The sequence below is a fragment of the Erpetoichthys calabaricus genome, chromosome 2 (genome assembly GCF_900747795.2).
Source record: "Erpetoichthys calabaricus chromosome 2, fErpCal1.3, whole genome shotgun sequence".
Lineage (NCBI taxonomy): Eukaryota > Metazoa > Chordata > Cladistia > Polypteriformes > Polypteridae > Erpetoichthys > Erpetoichthys calabaricus.
In genome coordinates, this window is record NC_041395.2 from 343,677,527 (window position 1) to 343,700,415 (window position 22,889).

Consider the following 22,889-nt stretch of genomic DNA (forward strand, 5'->3'; position numbering starts at 1 on the left):
ACATTAAAATATAAACTCCCTAAAATAATATATCAAAAATACAACACACTGTTGTTTTTTGTGTTTGTTTTAAACAGCTGCTACATTTTGACCTTTAATAATGAAAATGTACCAAGGCAATACATCTAACTGCACTAACCGCAACAATTTGTTATTTACACAGAATGTTGTTTAAAATGTAATTCATTTTGCCCAAGCGAAAGGGGTGGAACAAGCAGAGCAATGAAGAGAGACGCATCCCAGATTGCCAAATCTACATAATTGTATAACAAAGGGGATTTTCAACATTACAAATAGCACATCACTCAAACAAATTATCCTGAGAAACAGAACAGTAAGGAGCTGTGTTTAATCGGCAACATCAGAAAGAATCCACAAAATGAGGAGAATCTGATCCTTGAAAAAAAAATCTCTTACAATTCACAGTCCTGTTTAGGTAAAACCTTAAAACCCGAGTGCCAATAATTTAGCTTTCTTTCACATGTACGGAACCAGAGATGAAAGGGGCCGATTCTTGGAAGGGATTCAAGAAAACGGATTTTTGTGGCTTGGGATACCACAACCACTATTTCAAACGAGCTTAAAACTCGCAGTAATGAAAGTTACAACTGTTTAAAGGAAGGAATTGCAAGTATAAAAAAAAAAGGAAAAAAAGTTCAATACCTTTGCAAATATACATAACACTAACTATGTGTGCTAGTTGATTCTTGAAGGATAATGTTTGTGAAAAGATTCATTTTTAAAGCTCAACAAAGCATATTAACAACCATTCAGACAATTTCTTGACTGCACAAAATTCCTAATATTGAATGAAGAAGTACAACTTGTTACACTTCTACCTTTTTAAGCTGTTCTTTTTTTATATAAAGTTTTTGATTCAAAAACTGGACGCAAGTTTCGGTAAAGACAGCCATTATGTAAAAACTTTAATGAGAAAATACTAATGGCTTTAAAATGTCACCAGTGGTGCTCATTTGCACTTCAACCAGTTTCTTCAATTTAAAGTGGATTTTTTGAAGAAAAGAAAAAGTTCCATTAGGTGACTTTGAAAAAACCCTTCTGAATAGAGGCAAACAGAAAACACTTGTCAAATGCTTTCTGGAGTGAGAGCCACTTTTGCCAATGAAGTGTGCATCTGGCCATGGGGTTCCACTAAGAACTAACCAGGGCCCCATTATGTCTTCATTGTTGCATGAAGGCGAGGGTCACCTCCAGTTAAGACAAAGATTGCTTCCTTTCCCACAGGACTCCATTGGTTAATGGCGCACTGAAAGAGGGCTGCTTTTGCAGTCTACATGTATCACTAGGCTCCAAAAAAGGTCTATAGAAAAAGGTCTGCAGCATTTTTTAGTGGGAGGGGAAGGGGGAGTTAGGATAAAAGAGAAATATGCTCTCTCAAGAAAGAGAAGACGGGGGGAAAAACGCAAACATATACATATGAAAAGTGGAATAAAAAAAATCTATGTGGTCGCACATTGCTAGCAGCATGCCTAAACAGAATGGAGAGAGAGTCTGCACTTTTATCTTGGCATTTAAGTGCAAAACAACCTTAAAAAAATTTGTAGAAGGGAGATTTAAACTTTAAGCAAATCTGTAGTAAATCTGCCATCAACTGGGATAAGGAAGATAAAATAAATAAAATTTTAATCAAATTTGCACCAACTTGTGGGGCAGGGTTCTGCTTGAAGTCATTACAAGGTAGCTGCTATACTTACCCACTTTAGAACCAATTCATGTTCAATCATAACCCATCGTTTTTAAAATATACAACCATAAGTCCCTAAAATAAAAATTACTTGCAGAAGCCTAATTAAAATTCAACATCAAGTGAATGTACAAATCCAAAAAAACAAAAAAAGGTTAGAAACAAGATTAGGAAACTCAACACGTGGAAGTGACTGGCCCTTTACTTTACTCTCGGCAGGGATCTTATAATCCCTTTTAATCTAGGCATGCCCATGTTAAATTCTACTTTTTCTTTAAAAACAAAAGCATGGTTACTTTGTTTTACCCCTAAAGGACAGACACACACATACAAAAACACATTTTATTTATTTTATATATATATATATATATATATATATATATACACATATACATACACACACATATACCCATATACATACCCATATACTGTACATACAGGCATACACACACTTTTTCAGTATAACCCTCTGCATACTTCTTTGAAAAATTTAACTGTAAAATACAGGTTTCCTTCTTCAAAGTATCAAACAAGTAAGTGTTTTTAAAGCTGGGAACAATCTTACCACAGGGTGCCAGAAATGCAACGAAAGCCCTACAGTCTGCTGTCACGCAAGGTTTGACATACCACACCAAATGGTTTCTTTAGTGTGCAAACTCTTAGTAAAGTGACTGAGCTCATTGTGTTACAGCTGAACAGCACAGATGGGAAGATTTGGCAATAAAGAAAAAGAAAAAACACCTTCTGCTCTCACTGCATGAAACTTCAGCCACCCTAAAAAAATACGTTATCTTTAATCAAGATGTCATTGTAACACTGGTCAAGAAACAGACCAATTAAAAACATTTCTTTCCCAGAAAAATATTTGCCCGTGGTCAGTTTATTTTTTACTGACGGCACTGTGTTGTAGAGTACCAGAAAAGAGTATGTGGAGAGGAAGTGCAAGAATGAAGAAGGGCTTTGGAAGATAAATAAGATGACAACAAGATATAATGTGGTTTAATGATGGTCAGGATTCAGAAGTTAGTCTGCAGGGAAACCCACTGAAAAGAGTGGATACATTTAAATATCTAGGATCAGTGGTTGCCCAAGATGGAGAATTAGATGTAGAGATAACCCACAGAGTGCAGTGTGGATGGAACAAACGGAAGGAGGTTTCAGGAGTATATTGTGATTAAACTTCAGGAGTATAGTGTGATTGAAGAATTAAGGTGAAGGTTAAAGGAATGGCTTTTAAGACAGTAAGACCAGCACTGATGTATGGAGATGAGGCATGGGGCAGTAAAGGGAGCACAGCAGAAGAAGTTGTTAAGTTGTGGCAGAAATGAGAATGTTGAGAAGGATGTGTGGAGTTACCAACAAAAGGAGATTAAGAAATGAGAGAATCACAGGCACAACAAAATTAGCAGAGCTTTCTAAGAAAGTACAGGAAAGCGGTGTGGAAATGTGATGAGGAGAGACAACGGATGTGGGCAACAGAGTGAGGAGGAAGGAGGTGCAGGTGAACAAGGGAGGCCAAATTGGAGGTGGATAGATAAAGTAACAGAAAATCCACAGAAAAAGGGCTAGACTGGAGTGGCGGTGAATGATTGAGCCGTTTGAAGAAGGTTCATCACGCACATCAACCTCACACAGTAAAAAGGAAAAATGAAGAGGATGAACAGGATTGTAACACATATTACTAGATCTGGAAAATACCTGTTTCAGGTTTGGGAGACATACTGATTGTGAGCATTTCAATGAGGGGTGGCCCTGAAATTCAGGCTTCAAATTCTGGCCTAGTCACCGATTATGTGGTGTCTGCTAGGCATTAGAAAATACTTTTTTTCACAAGACGATTCATATTGTGATTCAGGCTTTATGATATAGCAATTGTACAATATTCAATTTTCATAAATGTAGTATACTTTAATATCTGACATTCACAAACCAAAGCACTGCAAAACATATTCAAATCAATGTGCAAATACACAAGTTTTACCATACATTTTTGTAAGCTTTTTATTAAAATAAAAATCTTAAATATTAAAGTTCTTGCACTGCAATAAAACATTAGATGTGTTGCATGTTAATTAGTACATGCAAGCAAGAATTTCACTGTATTCTGTACACATGACAATAACAACCCTGTAAGCCTATAATATACAGCTACTACAGTGGAAAACCACCCAAATTTAAATTTAACTTTTTGTTTTCTGAGTTAACTTCAAACATTGCTCCAGCAATGGCTGCCCTTTTATTTAATGCTTGAATGCCTTACTGACCCCTTAGATGTGGGACTTGACTGGATTTTTGAAAAACTTACAATGTAAAATTTCCATTTAAGAATGTGACTGTCAACACTCTCCTCTCTAACAATATCCCTGCACTAACTGGGTAAAGACATATGATTAGACCAGAAAAGCAAGCCATGATAGAGGGCTGCTGTTGAGATCAATGCCAGATTTACTGCTGTGTACCCCCCCCCCCCCCTTGTATTATCACCCCTATATCTGAATTTGTTGTAGTGACAGGAGTATCGATCTCTCCAACACTTGTTCTCACATCTACATCATGTGAGAGCTGCAGCAAGTGCACCTTGTTGCTCCCATTAGTGTTTAAGTATATCCTCAAAGAAGAGCTTCGATACGATTATGTTTTTTATTTCACCCAAAAGACTTTGATTTGGGAATAAGTAAGGGAATGCTGCAGTGTATCCAAGAAATAATTTGCCATACTTGTCTGAGGATGCAACTCACTAAATTAACCTACAGTTCAAAGCCCACTTTCTATGCTGTCAATGTTGTGTGCTGACAATTTTTACATTCACACCATTATACAATTCGTGAATACCAGTTGTGCCAAAGCACAGTCAGTATGTCATGTTATACTTTGGTTCTAGTTTTTCAATCAGATTTTTACATTTTTCATTTTCATTTGCCATGTGGTAATATCATACACCACACAATACAAGACCACATGTAACATTGGCTTTATTTAGTATTAGAAAATTCAATACTATGCAATTTTATCTCATGCCTATTGTCTATACATTCTCTCCTGTTTTCTCTCACACTGCAAGAAGTGCAGGTTGACAGGACTCATTGACTATAAATGGCATGGAATTTCTTTCCACCAAAGTTAGGGAAACCTAAAACAATATATACTTTGTGAAAACTACTTTGACTACAAAATCTCAGTTCAACCACTGCACAATTTCTCCCTTGTATTTCTTGGCTTGCTTTGGGTGCTCATATTTTTCTTTGACATCCACAAGACTTGCATGTTACCTGGCAGCTCTAAATTGGTCAGGTATGAAACAATGTGGGTTGATGCACACGTCTGCCCTATGAAGCATTGGTAGTCAAGTCATGTAAGGCACCTATTATCTTGCAACAATGAACTGATGGATTTGTGTATTTACAATATCTTTCATCTATCTATATTAATGGTATCAGAAATGTGACAATCATAGTAAGCACCATTATTAAAAGAATATTAAATGATGTATTTATTTATATGCTCTAACCCACTTTATCCAACTCAGGGTGATGACTGAAGGCCAAAGCCTGTCCTGGCAACACGACAGAAAACAACCCCAAAAAAGGGTGGAATTCTTTCATAGGGCTTACTCACATAGAGGAACAAACTGCAATTACTAATGAACTCTGGGACTGAGAAGCATGAGATGTGAGAAATGATTAAAGGAGTTGAATCTTTTCATTTCAAGCAAACAGATTATGAGGTGACATGACTGAAGTGTTTCAAATTATAAAGGAAATGAGTACGGTGGATCCAGGCTGTTATTTCAAAAGGATTTCAACAAGAACACAGGGATACAGCTGGAAACTCATGGGTACATTTAAAAATTGGAGTATCTATTTGCTCCACAAGGCTCATTTTCACTTGGACACAGTCAGCAGCACTGTTGGGAGGATGCTTTTTGATTCCTCTCCAATGCCTTCAATACTATCCCCATTAACAGGTAGGCTTTGAGATGTGCATGTGAATATACATGTGGTTTCCTGGATTAATGGACTAGCTGTTGCACAGACCACAGTTTGTAAGACTCAAGGACTGTGTGAGCAACACTGGAGTACCACAAGAAAAGTCCTGTCTCCCTTTCTCTTCATTCTGTACACCTCAGACTACCTCACTATAATATCTAGTCATGTCATGTGCAGACATTCTATGATGATTCAACATTAATTTGATGTATTGACAAAGAGAATGAGACAGATTACAGGAGTCATGTGAAGATCTTTGTTTCTTGATGCAGAAAGAATTATCAAGAAAAGTCCACACAGCAATGATAGGTTGGATGGTTGGACTAGTCTCTTAACACAGTGAATTGACATCCATCACATTTTCTAGAACTTTGAGATGGCCAGTGTGATTTCTACACTGTAGTGTGCTGGGCTGGTAACATCACTTCAATAGGAGGTCCACCGAATCAATAAGCTAGTTAAAAGGGAAGGCTCAGTCATGGGACACACTCTGCAACTCCTATAGGTTGTAGTAGAAGAGAAATTTAACACAAAAACTGTGTGCCATTATCATCGATGCGTCACATCATCTCTGACACACTAAGGACTTTCAGGCAACAAATTATTCAATAGAAGGGTGTCAAGAAATGTGACTGGTAATCCTTTATGCCAATGGCAATACACCAGTAAAATGTCAAGTGTGACTTTGAGGGTTTCTTCCTTTTTAGTCATTCTGGTGTGTATTTTAGATAAATTAGATAGTTATGAAAGGCACTATATAATAGACAGATAGATGTGAAAGGTGCTATTAGACAGACAGACAGACAGAGACAGGAATCCAAGGCAATATATAGCAAATAAGGAGAGGAGGGTAGGTGGATAGCGGGGATTGATGAGGTGGGATTCGGATATCTATTTGTATGAATGGCCCATTCTTGCCAAATGTTTACTAAAGTTCTTAATCTGCATGACTTTCTGGATGTGGGAGAAAAATTGGGAGTCCCTAGAACACCATACACACACAGGAGAACATCATGCAAATGCCTCAAAGACAAAAAATGGGTTCAGAAATTTTCCTCAGGATACTAGAAATATGAGGGAGCAATGCTAGCTTTGCTAAATTAAAAATAATTTTACAGTTTCTACACCAATATATTTTATACTATACAAATGTAAATAATTCTAAGGAAAAAGGAAGCTTCAATTTGGCATTCCTCTTTTCCTCTTGTAAATTTTTAATAAATCCAAGTAATATTTTACACAAGTCCAATACATAATAAAAGTATATAAAAAAGCAAAAGCAAAATTAGCATACACTAGATATCAACCTCACTGTAACAAAATGTAAACATACTGGTCAGATTTAGCAAATAAAACTTCAGATTATAGAGAAGAAAAAAATGCCTTTGTAGATTTCTCTTTTTAATAGCATGTACATCAGGAAGAGCAGGGGCAGGGCAAACAAATATATACTGTAATATAAAGTACATACCCACAAAAACTCATTTACAGTGCATACAGTTTCCATATCAGCATTAACTGACAATATCAAAGTTTGGCCAGCCCTTTAATCTGACGAACAACTGTTACATATCCTGATCATATATATCACCTGGTGTAAAGGGTCAATCAAATAAAGCAATAACTCAAATCAAAACAACTGTAAATACAAATGCCTATCAAAATTGCCATTTGATCAAAGATTTTCATTAACTTAAGTTAAAACCAAATCCACCTTTATTTCCTCTATTAGTGTTTTTGAAAATTTTGCCTAGATATTTGTTTCCATCAATAGCGTAACACCGTCTACTTTACAAATAAAAGAAATCACAAAAAGATGACCAGACTTTGTTAGTACTTAATTTTTCATTTCAATGCACAACCTCATATTTTTCTTTGCATTTCATACTGTAGCGAACTTTGAAACTGACTATTATAAACAGAGAAAGCCTGTATGTAAATAGACCATGGCTTATTAAACACATTACTTCACAAACAATAACATAAACAAAGAAATAGCAAACAACATACAGTTCCACAACTGATTGCACACAGCGCGTATCCTTGACTAGATAACAGATGATATACATATGTATACACAACCATAGGTCAAATGTGTGTATCCTGTGCTTTAATGCTAAATATTTTGACTCACTGATAAACAAAAGGCTTATTTCATATCAGTTCAAGCATTATCTTTTACTGTGGAGTAATGAGTTCAGGTCTGCTTAACATTTGCAAAATAGACTGATTATTTTGAAAGCACTCCAGAAGGATAAACCTGGCACCAAAGGCCTAAACTTCAAGGACAGATGTAAGAAACTGAATCCTTACTATGCTACCAGGGAAAAAGGGCAACAATGCAAAAACTAAAAGTGCTTAAGGGCAGGACCAAGTTCAAGTTTTGTAAAGGTTTTATTTTATTTTTGTTCTTTTGTTCCTTCTGCTTCTCTCCAGGAAACTTAACCTTACACAATTAGTAATAGGATTAAGGAAGGAAGAAGAAATGATCAGAGCAACTTTGTCACACGGGTGCTTTGTAGCCAGTAGTAGTTGCCATAAGAACTTACTGATCGAAGAGAACAGGCTTGGTGTTTCAAGTTCAGTACATGCAAGAGGCAGATTTTTCATTTAGAAAGCTCTTGACCACTGTAGAGCCACCCCTACTGATCCTGTCCTTTTGCCATTTCTACCCAATTCTTAAGCCGTGTATTCTAGATAGAATAACACTTATTTAAATACAGAAAATATTAAATATTTCCTGTTGTTGTGCATTATGTTCCATTTGCTTTTTCAAAGTTTCATGTAATTACATGTAAATTAATCCTTAAATGTGATTTAACGTTTATACTCTAAAATCAACATACCTCAATTTTGTCCGTTTTGGCATCTCCCCAGTAAAGCTTGCCTGCTGAATGGTCAATAGCTAAACCATTGGGCCATCCCAAAGAACTATTCAAAAGCACAATGCGGTCACTTCCATCCAAATTGGCACGTTCAATCTTTGGCTTTTCTCCCCAGTCTGTCCAATACATGTACCTGAAACAAGGAGCATGTAGAATTATAGTAATTCACAAAATGAGTCTATCTCTGATGTTTTTCTTGCCGGGAAAACAATAGCATTATACTTTACTAGCCACAGTAAAAATAAATAGATATTCTCTCTTGGCCTGCATGTACCTTCAGCGGCTTTCCTCTGTATCTTTGGATGTGAATATCTCTCGTCACACACGTGCGTAAAGGGCTTGAGTAAGGGCAATTCCGAACCAGACCAGGACGTGGCAGAATGCACTGACTCTTTTTCTCCCTTTCCTGCAGACCATTCACGGGAGATCTCACCTGGCCCTCTTGACGTCACTTCTGGGTCCGAGCCTATGGAGGAAGACCTTGCCACCTCCGGCCCCTTTGATGTCACGTCCGGGCTCGAGCCTATGGCTGAAGACCCTTGTGAGCCCGACCCCTTTGACTTCACTTCCTGTCTTCCCCTTTAAAAGCCTCCACCTTTCCCCTAATCCCTCAGTTCTGTTTTGGAATTGGTTTTGTGCACATCACTGCTGTATTCATTTTTTGACTTTGTAGCCAGGATTCCAATTATACGGGTGGCTGCCCCAAACCTTGCTATGGCTCTGTGTAGAGTTTGTGACACTCTTCACCGGACCTCCCTTTCTCAATAGTGTTCACATAAAGCCCGCTTCTCACACTCATTATTTTTGGAGAGACTCTCTCACTTCCGGTCCAGTTTATACAGTACTTGCCATCTTTGAAGGAGACTCTTTTAGCGAGCCTCCCCATGCTTCTACTCCTACTCCTCCTTGTGCATCTCAACACTCAAATTTCCTCTTTTGTCGTATTACCAAAGCCAATCTGACCAATCATATCGAAGTCAAACTTGCCAATCAGATTGCTCCAAGGAACTGGGAATGTAGACCTTAGTGATTTATTATATGAGTTGGTTTAAAAAAAAAAAAAAAAAGTCCATCCAACCAGCCCTAATTCAACAGTCAAATAAAGCAGAAAGGAGAACTTAAAATATGGAGAATACCCTGTGTTTTCTAATTATAAGATAGGAAAACTTAAATTGAATCCTTTTATAGCATAACATTCTTAAATATATTTAGCAGAATTCTAGGATGCAGGGGGTCAGAGCCTGTTCTAAAAGCATCAAGCACAAGGAAGAAACCCACCTTGGAAAGTGAGCCAAATGACCTCATGTCTCTAACTGTATATTAAAAACATATAACAAAAAAGTGTGAATGATACCACTCTACAGGTTTCTGAATATTTTCAGAGTGTGTCATTAAATTACTATGCACAAATTGGTTTGAACATGTGGGGACTGTCAAAAAAAACAGACAAGGTCATCACAAACTCAGAGACCAACCTTTAAATTTTATAGTGTAGGCCGAGGAGGTCAACTGTTTGAAATCAGAGGTTGTCATAAGCATTCTTTAATAGATCCTCTTTGTGATGTTCACTTATTCATATTTTGATTTCATGTCATATTTTCTAAGAATAACATAGCTCAACAACTTAGCTTTCAAAGTTATACAGTTTTAAAACCTTAAGCTGGTGCCAAAAAAATGACTTCCCTCCATCCTCACTACTTATATGTGTAATCATATTTATCTGCCAAATGAGTGAATGCTTCTCTTATTTGTACACATTCACATTGGCCCTTCATCCTTTTATACAAGGTAGCCCTGAGGGGGCTGAGTGGTCTCATGGTCTGGAACCCCTGCAGATTTTTTTTTTTCTTCTCCAGCTGTCTGGAGATTTTTTTTTTTCTGTCCTCCCTGGCCATCGGACCTTACTCTTATTCTATGTTAATTAGTGTTGTCTTATTTTAAATCTTACTTTGTCTTTTTTTTTCTTCATCATGTAAATCACTTTCAGCTACATTATTTGTATGAAACTGTGCTATATAAATAAATGTTGTTGTTGAATTTTAAGATGCAAAAGAATGACCTATGTCCTAAATAGAACTGCATATAGAATGTCAGCATGTCTTCAGACTATTATAAACATGAGGGGCAGTCGATAATATTTATGATCTTACATATACTGACTGATATATGCAATGGTGAGCCATCAATAATTTGATTCAAGGCAAGCAACTTCAAGCAGATGTCACATTTGTGACACATTTACTTGTGTCTCATTTTTCATGAGGTATTTCAGATCTGCTGACCACAGTCGCTGATCTCGTCACTGCACGACGTCAATTTCCACAACTGAAAATCTAAGCCCATGTCACATTTACCAACAGAACACCGATGTTTCAGAGGAGTCCCTTTTTTGAGGAGACAGAGTCCATGTTGTTTGAAGAGTTAATAGCTGCTTCAAATTCAATAGCAGTCTCTGCTCTTTGTTCGTCATGATACAACTACTGCTACCATTTGAACTGGGAAGTAAGAATTTCCGAGTTCCTAGTTAGATTTTCAATTGGCACTCCCTCACACGGAAACTCTGGGCTGGTCTGTCAAGTTCAAGCTTGTCCAACTTCCGATTAGGACATCAACCCAAAATTGCGACATATACCACAAACTTTAGCAGAAGTTGTAGTATTATACTGTTTATTAGCACTTGTTTATTTGTAACTCATTAAATCAGTCATACACACAATACTGTCCAACTTCTACTTCAATTTTGCTACAGTGTTTGGATGCGCAAAATACCATACAATGTGTTGTTATCAACTGCTATTTATTACGATGGAGTAAGCGCAACAAAGGTTTTTTTTTTTCTTTTTGGAGACATCCGTATTGTTTTCCGAGTGAGTGGGACATCATTCCCACCTCCAACATCGGACTTCCGAGGTAAATGGAATGCAGCTTTAAGTCCGGAGACATCAGATAGACAAGCCTCTCTTCAGCTTGTGAGTCGCAGCCTTTTGACTTTTTCCCCATTCTGTTTTAGTACATAAAACACAAGATATCAAAAACACAAGCCTCTCTTCTGTTGGTGACATTTAAAATGTGTGTTCCTTATTCCTTGCCTCTACATTGTATGCACTGAACTTCTGGATAAGCATTCATTGGTTGTCAGCTCTCCTGCCCACACGCCCCAACCCCCTGGCTTTTTGGCACAATCAGGACTTCATGGGAGACCCTGCCCCACGTGCCATACATTGCTTCGATGTGATCAAGACTTAACGGCTTCAATAGGCAAGAGGTGCATATTACAGCATAATGGCATGGCACACCAGGGAGGCAAGCAATTGTGCGGCACATCAGGTAGGTTGGAGTAAGACAGAGGGTTTTGGAGTTATTCATTATTAGCTACATAACCATTTCGGTACCAGTACCGAGGTCTGAAAGCTGGTACAGATATCAAAGTTAAAGTTTTAGCAACAATCTGACAGTAACCTAAACCTTTTGTGGTGGTTTGTTTATGGAAGTGTTAAACTGGGTCATAAAGAAATCGCAGATTATATTAAATTTATAAAAGTCCTTATAGTGAGAAGTCAAGCAAAATGACACCTTTTTTGGCTAACTAAACAGATTACAATATGCAAGCTTTCGAGGCAAGGTGTCATTTTGCTTGACTTCTCACTATATCCATAATGGCTAACACGGTACAACACCCTGGTACTAAAAGTCCTTATAAAAGGACTATGGTAGATATATTAAATTAACAATTCTGAACCACTATACCATCACATTCATTCATTAATAATTTTAAACTTGAATTATTTTTATGAATTGTTTAACTTGTAAATGGAAGAATATTGTCTGCATTTAGTTTAAATGGGTAATAAATGTACCTTTTTCTCTCTTTTAATAACCTTGATGTTTCTGTAATACAATTAGCTCCAAAGCTGCTGCTTTGCTAAAAATGCAAGATCATCTCACAGCAGCCTACAATCAACAGAAGTCCTTTTTAAATGCAAGGGGGAAAAAACAAGTGAAAGAAAACCTGAGGAGAATCTGCAACCAACATGGACACAAGTTGGCTATGTGTTAGGACCACTCAAAAATAAACAGAAGAAAATGAAGGTTCAGCTCAAAACAAACTACACACATGTTGTGGAAACATGCAAACGTCAACAAAAGTTGTATTTTATTTAAAAAAAAATGAGTTAAGTTGGCACCACACTGAATAATTCTTCCGGTAGTTTTTAAGTAACAGCCTTCCATGCACATTGTATAAAACAAATTAAAGTCCCAGCTGTAGACAGTTGCAGCAAGCATCTGTGACTTTCAGTTGTGTAGTGTGACATTCACAGGTTCAGAGTCATAGCACCCTCGGACTCACAACGGAAAAATAAAACTGGCTTCATTTTATCGAGTCATGGGGGTGGACTCTTACATATGTGAGAGTACATAGCCAATAACTGCTCAACTGGAAATAAAATGCATACAAGGCCCACAAACAGTCAGAAACAATGGTAACTGCGAGGAAAGTGTGTGTTTCGGACTGTGCAAACAGAGGGTCATCAAACAGATGTCTGGTCGATGTTTCTTGTTTGCCAAACCACTACAGAGTGGAAAAAGAAAGATGGGCTAAAATTTCAGCTTAGCCTGTTGACCTCCCAAGTTGATTAGCTGTCAAAATGAGTCGACACTGCAGAATTTTCAGGGCACGTGACAAGATGGAACTGTGATGAAAAGTCATGAGAGAATCGTGTGATCAGTTAATTTCTGCAACTAGATAGAGAGATACTTTTTTGATCCTGAGAGAAGTCTTATAAATTGACACCTACTGATGAGGCAATGACATTCAGCAACTGCCCACTGTAAAATCTGGCGTGCCCTCTATCCAGAAATCATGCTGAACCCTGTAAAGCAATGCTGGCCTTATGGAAAAAGCACAGGTCACTTTTTCCTTTTGCTAATTGAGGAAGGCAATTACACAGCCTCTCAAAAAACAACTCATATATGCTCACTTTCACTAAAAATATACAAAGACTGACAATAAATCATGAAATACAGCAGAATTAAAGGCAAATTCATATAGCTGTGATGAAAAGCAAAAGGGGAGGAGAAGCTAACAGTGTATTAGTTCTACAACTTCAATAATTAAAGTAATAAATGCCAAAAGCTTATTACCACACACACAAAAAAAAGATAATACCCAAGGTAACCTAATTCCTGCTTTCACCAAGACTAAAATGTAATTTTAGCTAGCCAGTATTATACTTAATCTTTGGTCACTCCTCAAAAATGGTAATTTCTTAATGTGAACAACTAACCCATAATGAAATGTAAAAGATAGGGATTTTAGCTTTCTGGAAATTTCATTATAGTTAAGTTTAAGTCTTAGTTAAGTCTTACGTCTTTTATTAGTCTAAATTAATGAGGTGAGATTAAAAAAGGCACTAGGGACACTGCAGCATAAAGTAAGTATGAAGCTGGAATATACTCACCCTCTGATTGGATCAAGCACTATTGCTCTTGGTTCATCTAAATTCTCAGATATCAAAATTCTTCTGGATGTTCCATTAAGCCGAGTCACCTCAATGCGATCTGTTCCAGTGTCAGTCCAATAAAGGTTGCGTGCTACCCAGTCGACTGCTATTCCATCAGGATGGTTCACTTCATTAGTTACCAGCGTTTGAGCGCCACTACCGTCAATAAAGGCCCTCCTGATAGCTTTAATTTCATCATCGGTCCAGTAAACGTAGCCTTCTACAGGGTCATAGTCCAATGCTATAGCATGTCGAATATCATCAATTTTCAAAACAATGTCTGTGAAGTCAGGCAAATCAAGAGAAATTCGACGCAAGTCTGTTCTGCGAGCCAACAGCAGTACTTCTTCAGCACCTATAATGTATAAAACATCAAAAATTAAATGCATGAAACCACAGAAAGACAATCCATAAACTATTTTAAACAGGTTTTGCTGTCCAAGATCTAAAATGGACTGAGGGCCCAACAAAAACATGTTCTTGCTATCTGCCCGATGCTACTATAATAAGGCTGCAGTTGCTCCACATTGCACTAAATCAATTACAAAGTGGACAAAAGATGACTCCAAACTGAAAAAATGTAATATTCTTTGCACTGCTGCACAGCAGTCAGATGGGAGTTTATGTTCAACAGGCTGCTAATGCCAAAGCAGTCAAAATAAACCTTACCATCCTTGAAAGGAACGTTCATTGTTTCATGTGTATTACAACTGAATAACATATGTTAAACCAATGAAGGAATATTTAGAGTAAGAAAAAGACTCACTTATGGAAAACAAGCATGGATTCACTTTCTCTTCAGCATTAAGCAACCAATACTCTGCAGCGTTCTTGTTCAGATGAGTACTATCATTAAGGGTATACACTGTATGCATGAATTTTTAAATACACTTATACACCACAAAAAGGACATATTTCGGATGTCATTTCCCAATTAAACACTAAATGTGTCCACGCCATTCCTTTCCACTTACATTCCAAGTGTCTCCACAAATTGAAATTCATACACCTTTTTCTTTTAAGCTACGCTTTGCCAGCCTTGATAATTGACATGACGCATATAATGCTGCAACAAATGCTCCAATTTATCTACCCAACCGCGACAAATGAAGAGTGTAGCAAGTGCTCTTTCTAATCCTTGCCAAAATGTCATGCTATTCCTTTTACATTTGTATGTGCACTAATCAAGCTGAAACAAAGAGGCATTGTTTTAAATTCGGTTTTATTGTCAGCTCTGCTGGAGCATGGCCTAATCCTCAGACTTAGATCTTTCTTTTGTGGGCACAAACATTAAAGAAAATTTCTAAATTCAATTGGTGCAACATACATTACTATATTTTTAAGTTTTACAGTAGAAAGTGGTGTCTTCAGACATTGGTAAAAGTTATTTTCAAGAACTAAAAAGAAAACCTGCATAAGAAAACCTGCAGACAATGTACTCTGACTCTAAATAATAATACTAACTATAAATCAGCCACAAAGCCAGCAGCTCATTAAATTAGGAACAGGGAGAAATAGTTTCTGAAATAACAAACATCATTTAAACATAATCTGGACATCAGACTGAAAAAAGAACAAAGCCCCAGAAAAAGAACACACAACTTTTACTGCAAATAAGTGATAAAACTGAAACATAGGCACCTTCTCTTTTCGACCTGAACAAAAACTCATTTGAATAACCATCGAAAATGTTAACCTTTTCTTTTCAGCCCATCGAGGAGGAGAAGGGGGGGGTGTTCACACAACTCGTCTCTAGCAACAAAATGTGTTATTGTTTTTATAAGTGGTTTCACTTGTGGAAAAATTTGCATTTACTTGCTTCACAAGCTCCAGACACATTTGCCATGTACCATAAATATTAAAAATCTAAAAACCATTGCTTTCACTGGGCTTCACACAAAATGATTTATAATCAGTCTGCATGCCAAGACCGGCCATGCTCTGTAATAAACATGACTGTCGTACCATTTTCATTCAAATTGTAAGCAACCTCTGGAGAAAAGTAAGACAGCAGATCCATTTTGCCAACAGAAAAAAAAGAAAATTTATTAACTGACATTTTACACTGAGCAACGCTGACCTAGCTGTGAACACAGAAATATTTTTTTTTTGCTAAATTACTGATCCACTGAAGTATCTGAGGCAAGTGAACATATTTGTGTGGTTGAAATGATCTAATTCAAGATTTCCTTCAATTAAAAGTTTAAAACAACAACAATAAATTAGAGGTTGTTGGTCATTACTGAGTGACTATTAAATACACATTAACACATAACAAAAGTGAGAAGTCAAAGAATTTAAAACCTAGAAACAAAACACCTCAGTTGTTGACATTTTTATAGAATATGAATATCTAAAGTTTAAAGCATCCAATTTAAATGTAACACTGCTAGACTATTGGTTAAGCATCTGTACATATAAATTATACACACACAATACAGATATAAATACAAATCATTATGGAATGGTCCATCTAGTACTTCCATGGAGATTTCAGTTTAGTGATACCACGAGGAATCATTCTATGGAAGATTTTACAGTACAATACAACCGATTGCAATATGAAATAATATATAATCAAGCAGATAGACTGAACTTTACTTGTCCCTAGGCTTAATTTTGACTTTTTTTTAACCAAAGCTCATCAAATAAATACATAAATAGGTAAAGAGGTAGATAAATATATATGCACTCATAATATGGTTTGAACACACACCAGGATAATTAAAAAAGAAGAATATTTAAAAATAAACATTACTTAAAATACTACACAGGCATATGTTCATCGTTATGAAGGAGCACCTGTTGCATGGTGACACATTTCTATTGAATGATTCATTGGCTGAAAGTCCTCAGTAAGAGTGAGGCAGAGAAAGAGAAGATGAGCAGCATTGTTCATAATGGCTCTGAGTTGTGTTTTAATTTTCTACATTGATACTAACCTAAAGGGGGTATAGATTGTATCACATAACTGAGCCTGCCTTTTAATTAGCTTGTTGATTCAGTAGGCCTCTCTTGAAGTGATGTTACCTGCCCAGCAAACCACACTGACCATCACAGAGTTGTAGAAGATGTCAAGGATGTCACTTCTCACATTAAAGGAATGTACTCTGCTCTGCCCTTTCTTCTACAGTTCCTCTGTATTATAAAACCAGTTCAACCTGTCATTGAAGTGGATCCCCAAGTACTTATAGTAGTGCACTACCTCCACATCCACTGCCTGATTAGTAACTGAATATGGAGGCTCTTTGGTGCAGTTTAAGTCAATAAGCAGTTCCTGGGTTTTGCTGATATTAAGCTGCAGACAATTCCCAAACTTTGCCCCCTGACTCCTCTCCCTTGTCTCATCCCCTTTGTCAATCCACCCCATAAATGTGTTGCACACATACACATCAAAAATACAGTACAACATAATATTTATCATGAACACAAATGAATGTTGAGTAAAATAAACAGGAAACTGAATCAAGTGAACAAGTTCAATAACATTTAATTTGCTAAAATCAGCTTTTCCAGATGTTTTGAAAATCAAATCAGAATCTGAGCTTAACTCAATGGTAAATCTTTGACCCCATCCAAATTCCATTTACAAAAATAAATAAACTCCGTCAGAACTTTTAAGAAAGTAGAAAATTCCATCCTACTGGGTAAGTAAAATCAAATTAGAAGTATGCAATCCATTAATCTCAAAGTCAATCTGCATTACTGGCACCGTAAAAAAAAAAATATTAATGAACAACAAATGGGCAAACAGACAGAGCCCTCCAAGTAAATGTTCTGAGGGTCTTTTCATTATTTTTATACAAACTGTCAAACAAACTTGTCACATCCTATGTTTTGGGGGTTTCTGTTTAGATTTGTGGGGCAGTGACTATGATGTAAACTACGCCATGAGAAAGACTCCTTAGACTGACATGCATTTGCACTCAAAAAAGAAGTGGGCAAACTACAGTCCATGAGCCACATCTAGCCCATGATGTGAGTGCAAATAAAATCCAGGTTTCTAATTGAAATATTGAATATTCTGGCCCTCATAAGGTGGTCTTACAATGATGATGCTAGAGTTGAATGGTGTAAGCATTGTAAGTTGTCATGTGGTGTCATGCAAAAAAAATCAAATAACCCAAGCTTTTACCATTCAAAGAGTCGGTAAGTGTGGTCTGTTAGATGCTTGCACATTTTAAAAGATACAAGCTGGGAATTTTATCAGCACCATCCCTGAAGGCAATATTTCAGGTGCAACTCAGGGTCTCTATGAAGAGCACCATTTACAAATGTGAAAGAAGGACTTTAGAAGAAGTTTTTCTGGCAAGAGATCGACCAAAAGAGACTATTCTTGCACTTCAACCCATGTGTTTGGTAAGACGACGCGTTATATGCATGTACAAAAACACAATGCGCCAGCATGCCTTTGAGCAATTTGTGTTTTATTTTTCTAAATGCTTCACTGCCAAGTAAGATGATGTTTGTGTTTGGGGGATTCTGGGAAGAGAGAGGGGAAGCTACAGCTTTCAGGTGAGGTTGTGTGATGATTTGGTATAATGCTGTTAATTTACTACCTTCTCCATTCTTCAAGAGTTTATAATAATTTTAGTCAGTGGAAACTGGCAAAACCTGCTCATTTTCCCAATTCTAAGGAGCCATGTTCAGACAGAAGTGTGGACTTTGGCAGAAATACTGGTCGAGTACCTACCTACCTTGATACATACATACATTATTAATCCCAAGGGGAAATTCACATACTCCAGCAGCAGCATACTGATAAAGAACAATATTAAATTAAAGAGTGATAACAATGCAGGTATACAGACAGACAATAACTTTGTAACTAAATAACTTTGATTTAAATCTCATGTTTAGGATTTTAGGTGCCACAAGACAAGTTGCTGTTATTGTGGACAATGTTCCAGACGTTCTGCAGCTGCAATGAAATTACTAGCTGTGCTACCTGTCTAAGAGGGGTTGAAATCTAAGAATTCAAGGCAGACCTCGGCATTAGCTTTTGTAGTACATTATGCAATGCGTGTGCCATTTAGTATAGGATTCATAAAAGTAGCATTAATGTTTGTGCAATAGATGTGCTGTCTACTGGAATGACAAATGCAATTCATTTTATTACTAAAAATGTGATGTGATTGGAATGACAGAGACATAGCAACCAAATAAACACACAGAGAAATACAGACACTTGTCCTTTTATTAAGGCAGATATGAAAAGAAAAACTGCACGTGCTAATGGAAAAACAGAGACTATTAAGACAGAGCAATACCTATGAAATGTTATATCCTCTGGCTTTGACACGACAGCTGTAATAAACTGACAAAAAAAAAAAAACTGAATTTTTCATGAAAATAAGTTTTTAGAACACAAGCTGAACAGAATACCACATTTTCCAAATAATGTTACAGTTGTTTTCAAAGCTCTATCATTAGTCAAAGTTATGAGTGTTTTTGTGATTAGAAATGTGTCACCATAATCTGGTCATAAAGTATACATTGTCAAGGTGGATAGGGATACATAAATAATATGGATTTCTTCACTTTCTTTATGCGAATGCCTTCTATATTTGCATAAGGTCATGTTTTCCTAATACAGAAGTAACACAAAAGTCTGTTTATAAAAACTAAATGTTAAGCTTAACCAACAGTCATGCAAATCGAGCTTTAGTATAAACCTATTTCCATTAAACAATTACTTGTATACTATTTAGCCTTAATTTTGCTCAAGTTTTATGAGCCAAGTCACATGCCATCATATAGCTCGTACATACACATCTGCGACTCTGAAACACGGCTAATATATAATTAAAAACTGTTCCCCAAATTAAAACAGACAAGTTTATTTGAAAGTGAAGCGAAAAGGAAAAAGTAAAAACATTTCCTGGGCTTGAATTAATCTCAGCCTTAAAATCTGTCAGATCTGAAAACAGGCACCCAATAACTAGGCGTGCCTGAGAAACTAAATAAGGGGCAAGTTAATTACTTAAAGATCAATTAATCATATTTACTGTACAACACAGTTATTTAAAAGTAAAGGATTGTTTTTTTTTTTTTTTTAACAAAGCTGCTCTCCTTGCATGCTCTCCATAAAAAGCTGTCTGTTTTAAGAGGTGCTCAGTGGGTGTGGGTTCACTCTAGTGAGAGGCCCTGTTTGGGGCTGCTGCTTTTACAAGGTTCAATTGCGGCTTTGCCCAGTCAACGAAAATAACTAGGCACCACAAATGGCTGTGTTTATTTTGGTAATACGATCAGCTGAAAAATTAAAACTGCAATTAAAGGGAAATACACGACAGAAATGTCAGCATTAACAAAATGAACATCACACACAAATATTGATTACTTTTATTACAAGGTGATGAACTCTATACTGTGCATCTAGCGACACTGTGCTAAGAATTTTAGTATACATTAAAATTATTAATTTAAATGAGATGACATTCAATGAAAAAACACTCAACCATGGTACCTAAACATGTGATTAAAAATGAAATAAGTGCAACCATTATTACTATTTGTTTTTCTTTCTTTCCAAGTTGACTTAAATTAGTGTTATCTGAGATAACACTACGATAATCTCTTGCAATTCATGGGAGTTAGGGAGACAGGGAAATGCAAAAAATCCACAAACAGGTCTTAGGCCCATGATTACTATACAGTATATTCTAAGATTAATGCACTAAATAGGATGCAAAGTTCCAAGAAAAACAAGATGGAGCAATTACTGTTCAATCAAATCACATGCATCAGACTGGCTGCCAAGACAAAGGTGCATGACATCCCCTAGACAGACTGCATACTTCAGCAGTTTTTTTTTAGTTAACTATAACTTTTACAAAACTTAAATTACAATAAATATGTATTACTTATGGTAGTAAATGACAAAAAGTATTAATATTAGTCACAAAAGAAATCTAACAAAACACTAAGCACAAAAATGATAAAAACTCACAACACGGTTCAGTTTCCAATATACAGATGATGGTGGCGTAATTATGAAATGACATCCCCTGTGAACAGTGTTCTGAATGTTATGTAAAGTTTTGCCCTACTGTGATGCTGACTTAAGTGAAGATTTGTAAAAGTTGGGAGCGCTCCCCAGACAAAGATATTTTCAAACAGAGACAAATTCACACGAACAAGCAGACACAGGACAAGAACAAGAAATCCGTAATCCGATGGGTGTAATTGTAATCCAGGTGTGCAATGAAGCATTGAAACAAAAACACATCGCTGGCTGTGATTCTGTTGGCTTGTTATGGCTCACTTTTAAAACAAGCGCCCTCAGCTTTCACCCAGTTGCCCTCACGACAACCGGTGAAGCTGCCCAATGACGCAGTCCTTTTAAGTAGATGGGCTACAGTATCATCTGCTGTTTATTGCAATAGGTTTAAAAACTCACAAAATAATTTGCATTCAAATCATAAGTGCAGACCAAAGTTGGACCCCCCCCCCCCCCCCCCCCAATTTGCAGCACAGTCAGGTGAAATGACTTGCTCTTGTTCACACAGTGTCAGTAGCAGTAATTAAAGCCATAGTGTCAGGATTTGAAGTCCAAAGCCTTTAGGACGGAGTGGTGGCTCTGAGGCTAGGGATATGCACTGGCAATCGGAAGGTTGCCGGTTCGAATCCCGTAAATGCCAAAAGGGACTCTGCTCTGTTGGGCCCTTCAGCAAGGCCCTTAACCTGCAATTGCTGAGCGCTTTGAGTAGTGAGAAAAGCGCTATATAAATGCAAATAATTATAAAAAATAATTAAAGCCTTAATCACTACACCGCACTGCTTGCCACAAATGTTTAAAAATTATTTTAAAAATACAAAAAAAACAGCTTATGAGCAGCACCATATTTTAAACAGTGAACATCAAAATGTCTCCAACATTAACTACACTTTCAGAGCCTAAATTAGTTATTAACAGTGTCCCTAAAATTCACAGAAGAGCAATTAAATATATTTTAGACTTGGGCCTTCACATATTGGTAAGTTACAAGAAAAATTGAAATCTAATGAATACAGTACTTTCAAAATAATTAATGACTTACAACATTAAAAAAAACTGCAGAATGTTGTTTGAGACTGCTAATCAGCATCACTTAAAATAAATGTAGAAAGAAGACACTGATTGAAACTTTAAAAAAAAAAACTATGTCAAACAAATATGATGTTTTAATGCTCAAATATAAAAATGAAATCCATATACTCCCACAAATAAAGTTCAAGGAGGACTTAAAACCAGACAGCTGTTCCCACTGCATCAGCAGACAGGTGTTCTTTGAAAAGTGTGTTAGAACAGTCATTTATATCTATTTTATCATACACCAAAATATTACAGAAGTGCGGAATTTAAAATAAGGCAAGTACAAACTGTCCAGTCTGAAGCAGCACTAAACCTTCTGAGGACATTAAAACAGAGATTGGCACTTTTACACTTTATTGTAAGGGTGACAATCCCAGAAGCTGATGTAAGTGTTTCATTTTAACAGCAACAGATTATCACTTTGTAAAACCTCCCTTATGCAGTCATTTCACAGCTATTTTTAAGTCTCAAAAAAATTCAAGGCTGATATTCCATTCACAAGTCTGCACATAACCATATATTGAGAGGATCGGTTTCGCAGTGGCACTGTGGTAACTGACGTCTCTGAAGTATACCAAGCATTCAGGCAGCTTCATTATTTAGGACAGTGTTTCTGATGTGGATGTGAGCAACACTGGTCCACTCACAAGAGCAGCCCTTTCTCCTTACTCAGACTATAAATATAACACCATCTTGTGTCACTTGCAGAAGTTCTCAGATGATGGGGTTTATAGACAA

The 22,889-nt window shown here is 36.7% G+C and overlaps 1 protein-coding gene across 4 annotated transcripts in view; it reads right to left on the minus strand.

The window, feature by feature from the left end:
- The window catches only part of lrp5 (low density lipoprotein receptor-related protein 5), a 194,594-nt gene that overhangs the window by 87,249 nt on the left and 84,456 nt on the right, over positions 1-22,889 (minus strand). For all 4 annotated transcript variants that reach the window (XM_051923358.1, XM_028796067.2, XM_028796068.2 and 1 more), the window contains exons 6-7: positions 14,036-14,432; positions 8,538-8,709 (exon numbers count right to left, since the gene is read on the minus strand). In XM_051923358.1, coding sequence (XP_051779318.1) covers positions 8,538-8,709; positions 14,036-14,432 — 569 coding nt within the window. The remainder of the gene's footprint in view (positions 1-8,537; positions 8,710-14,035; positions 14,433-22,889) is intronic.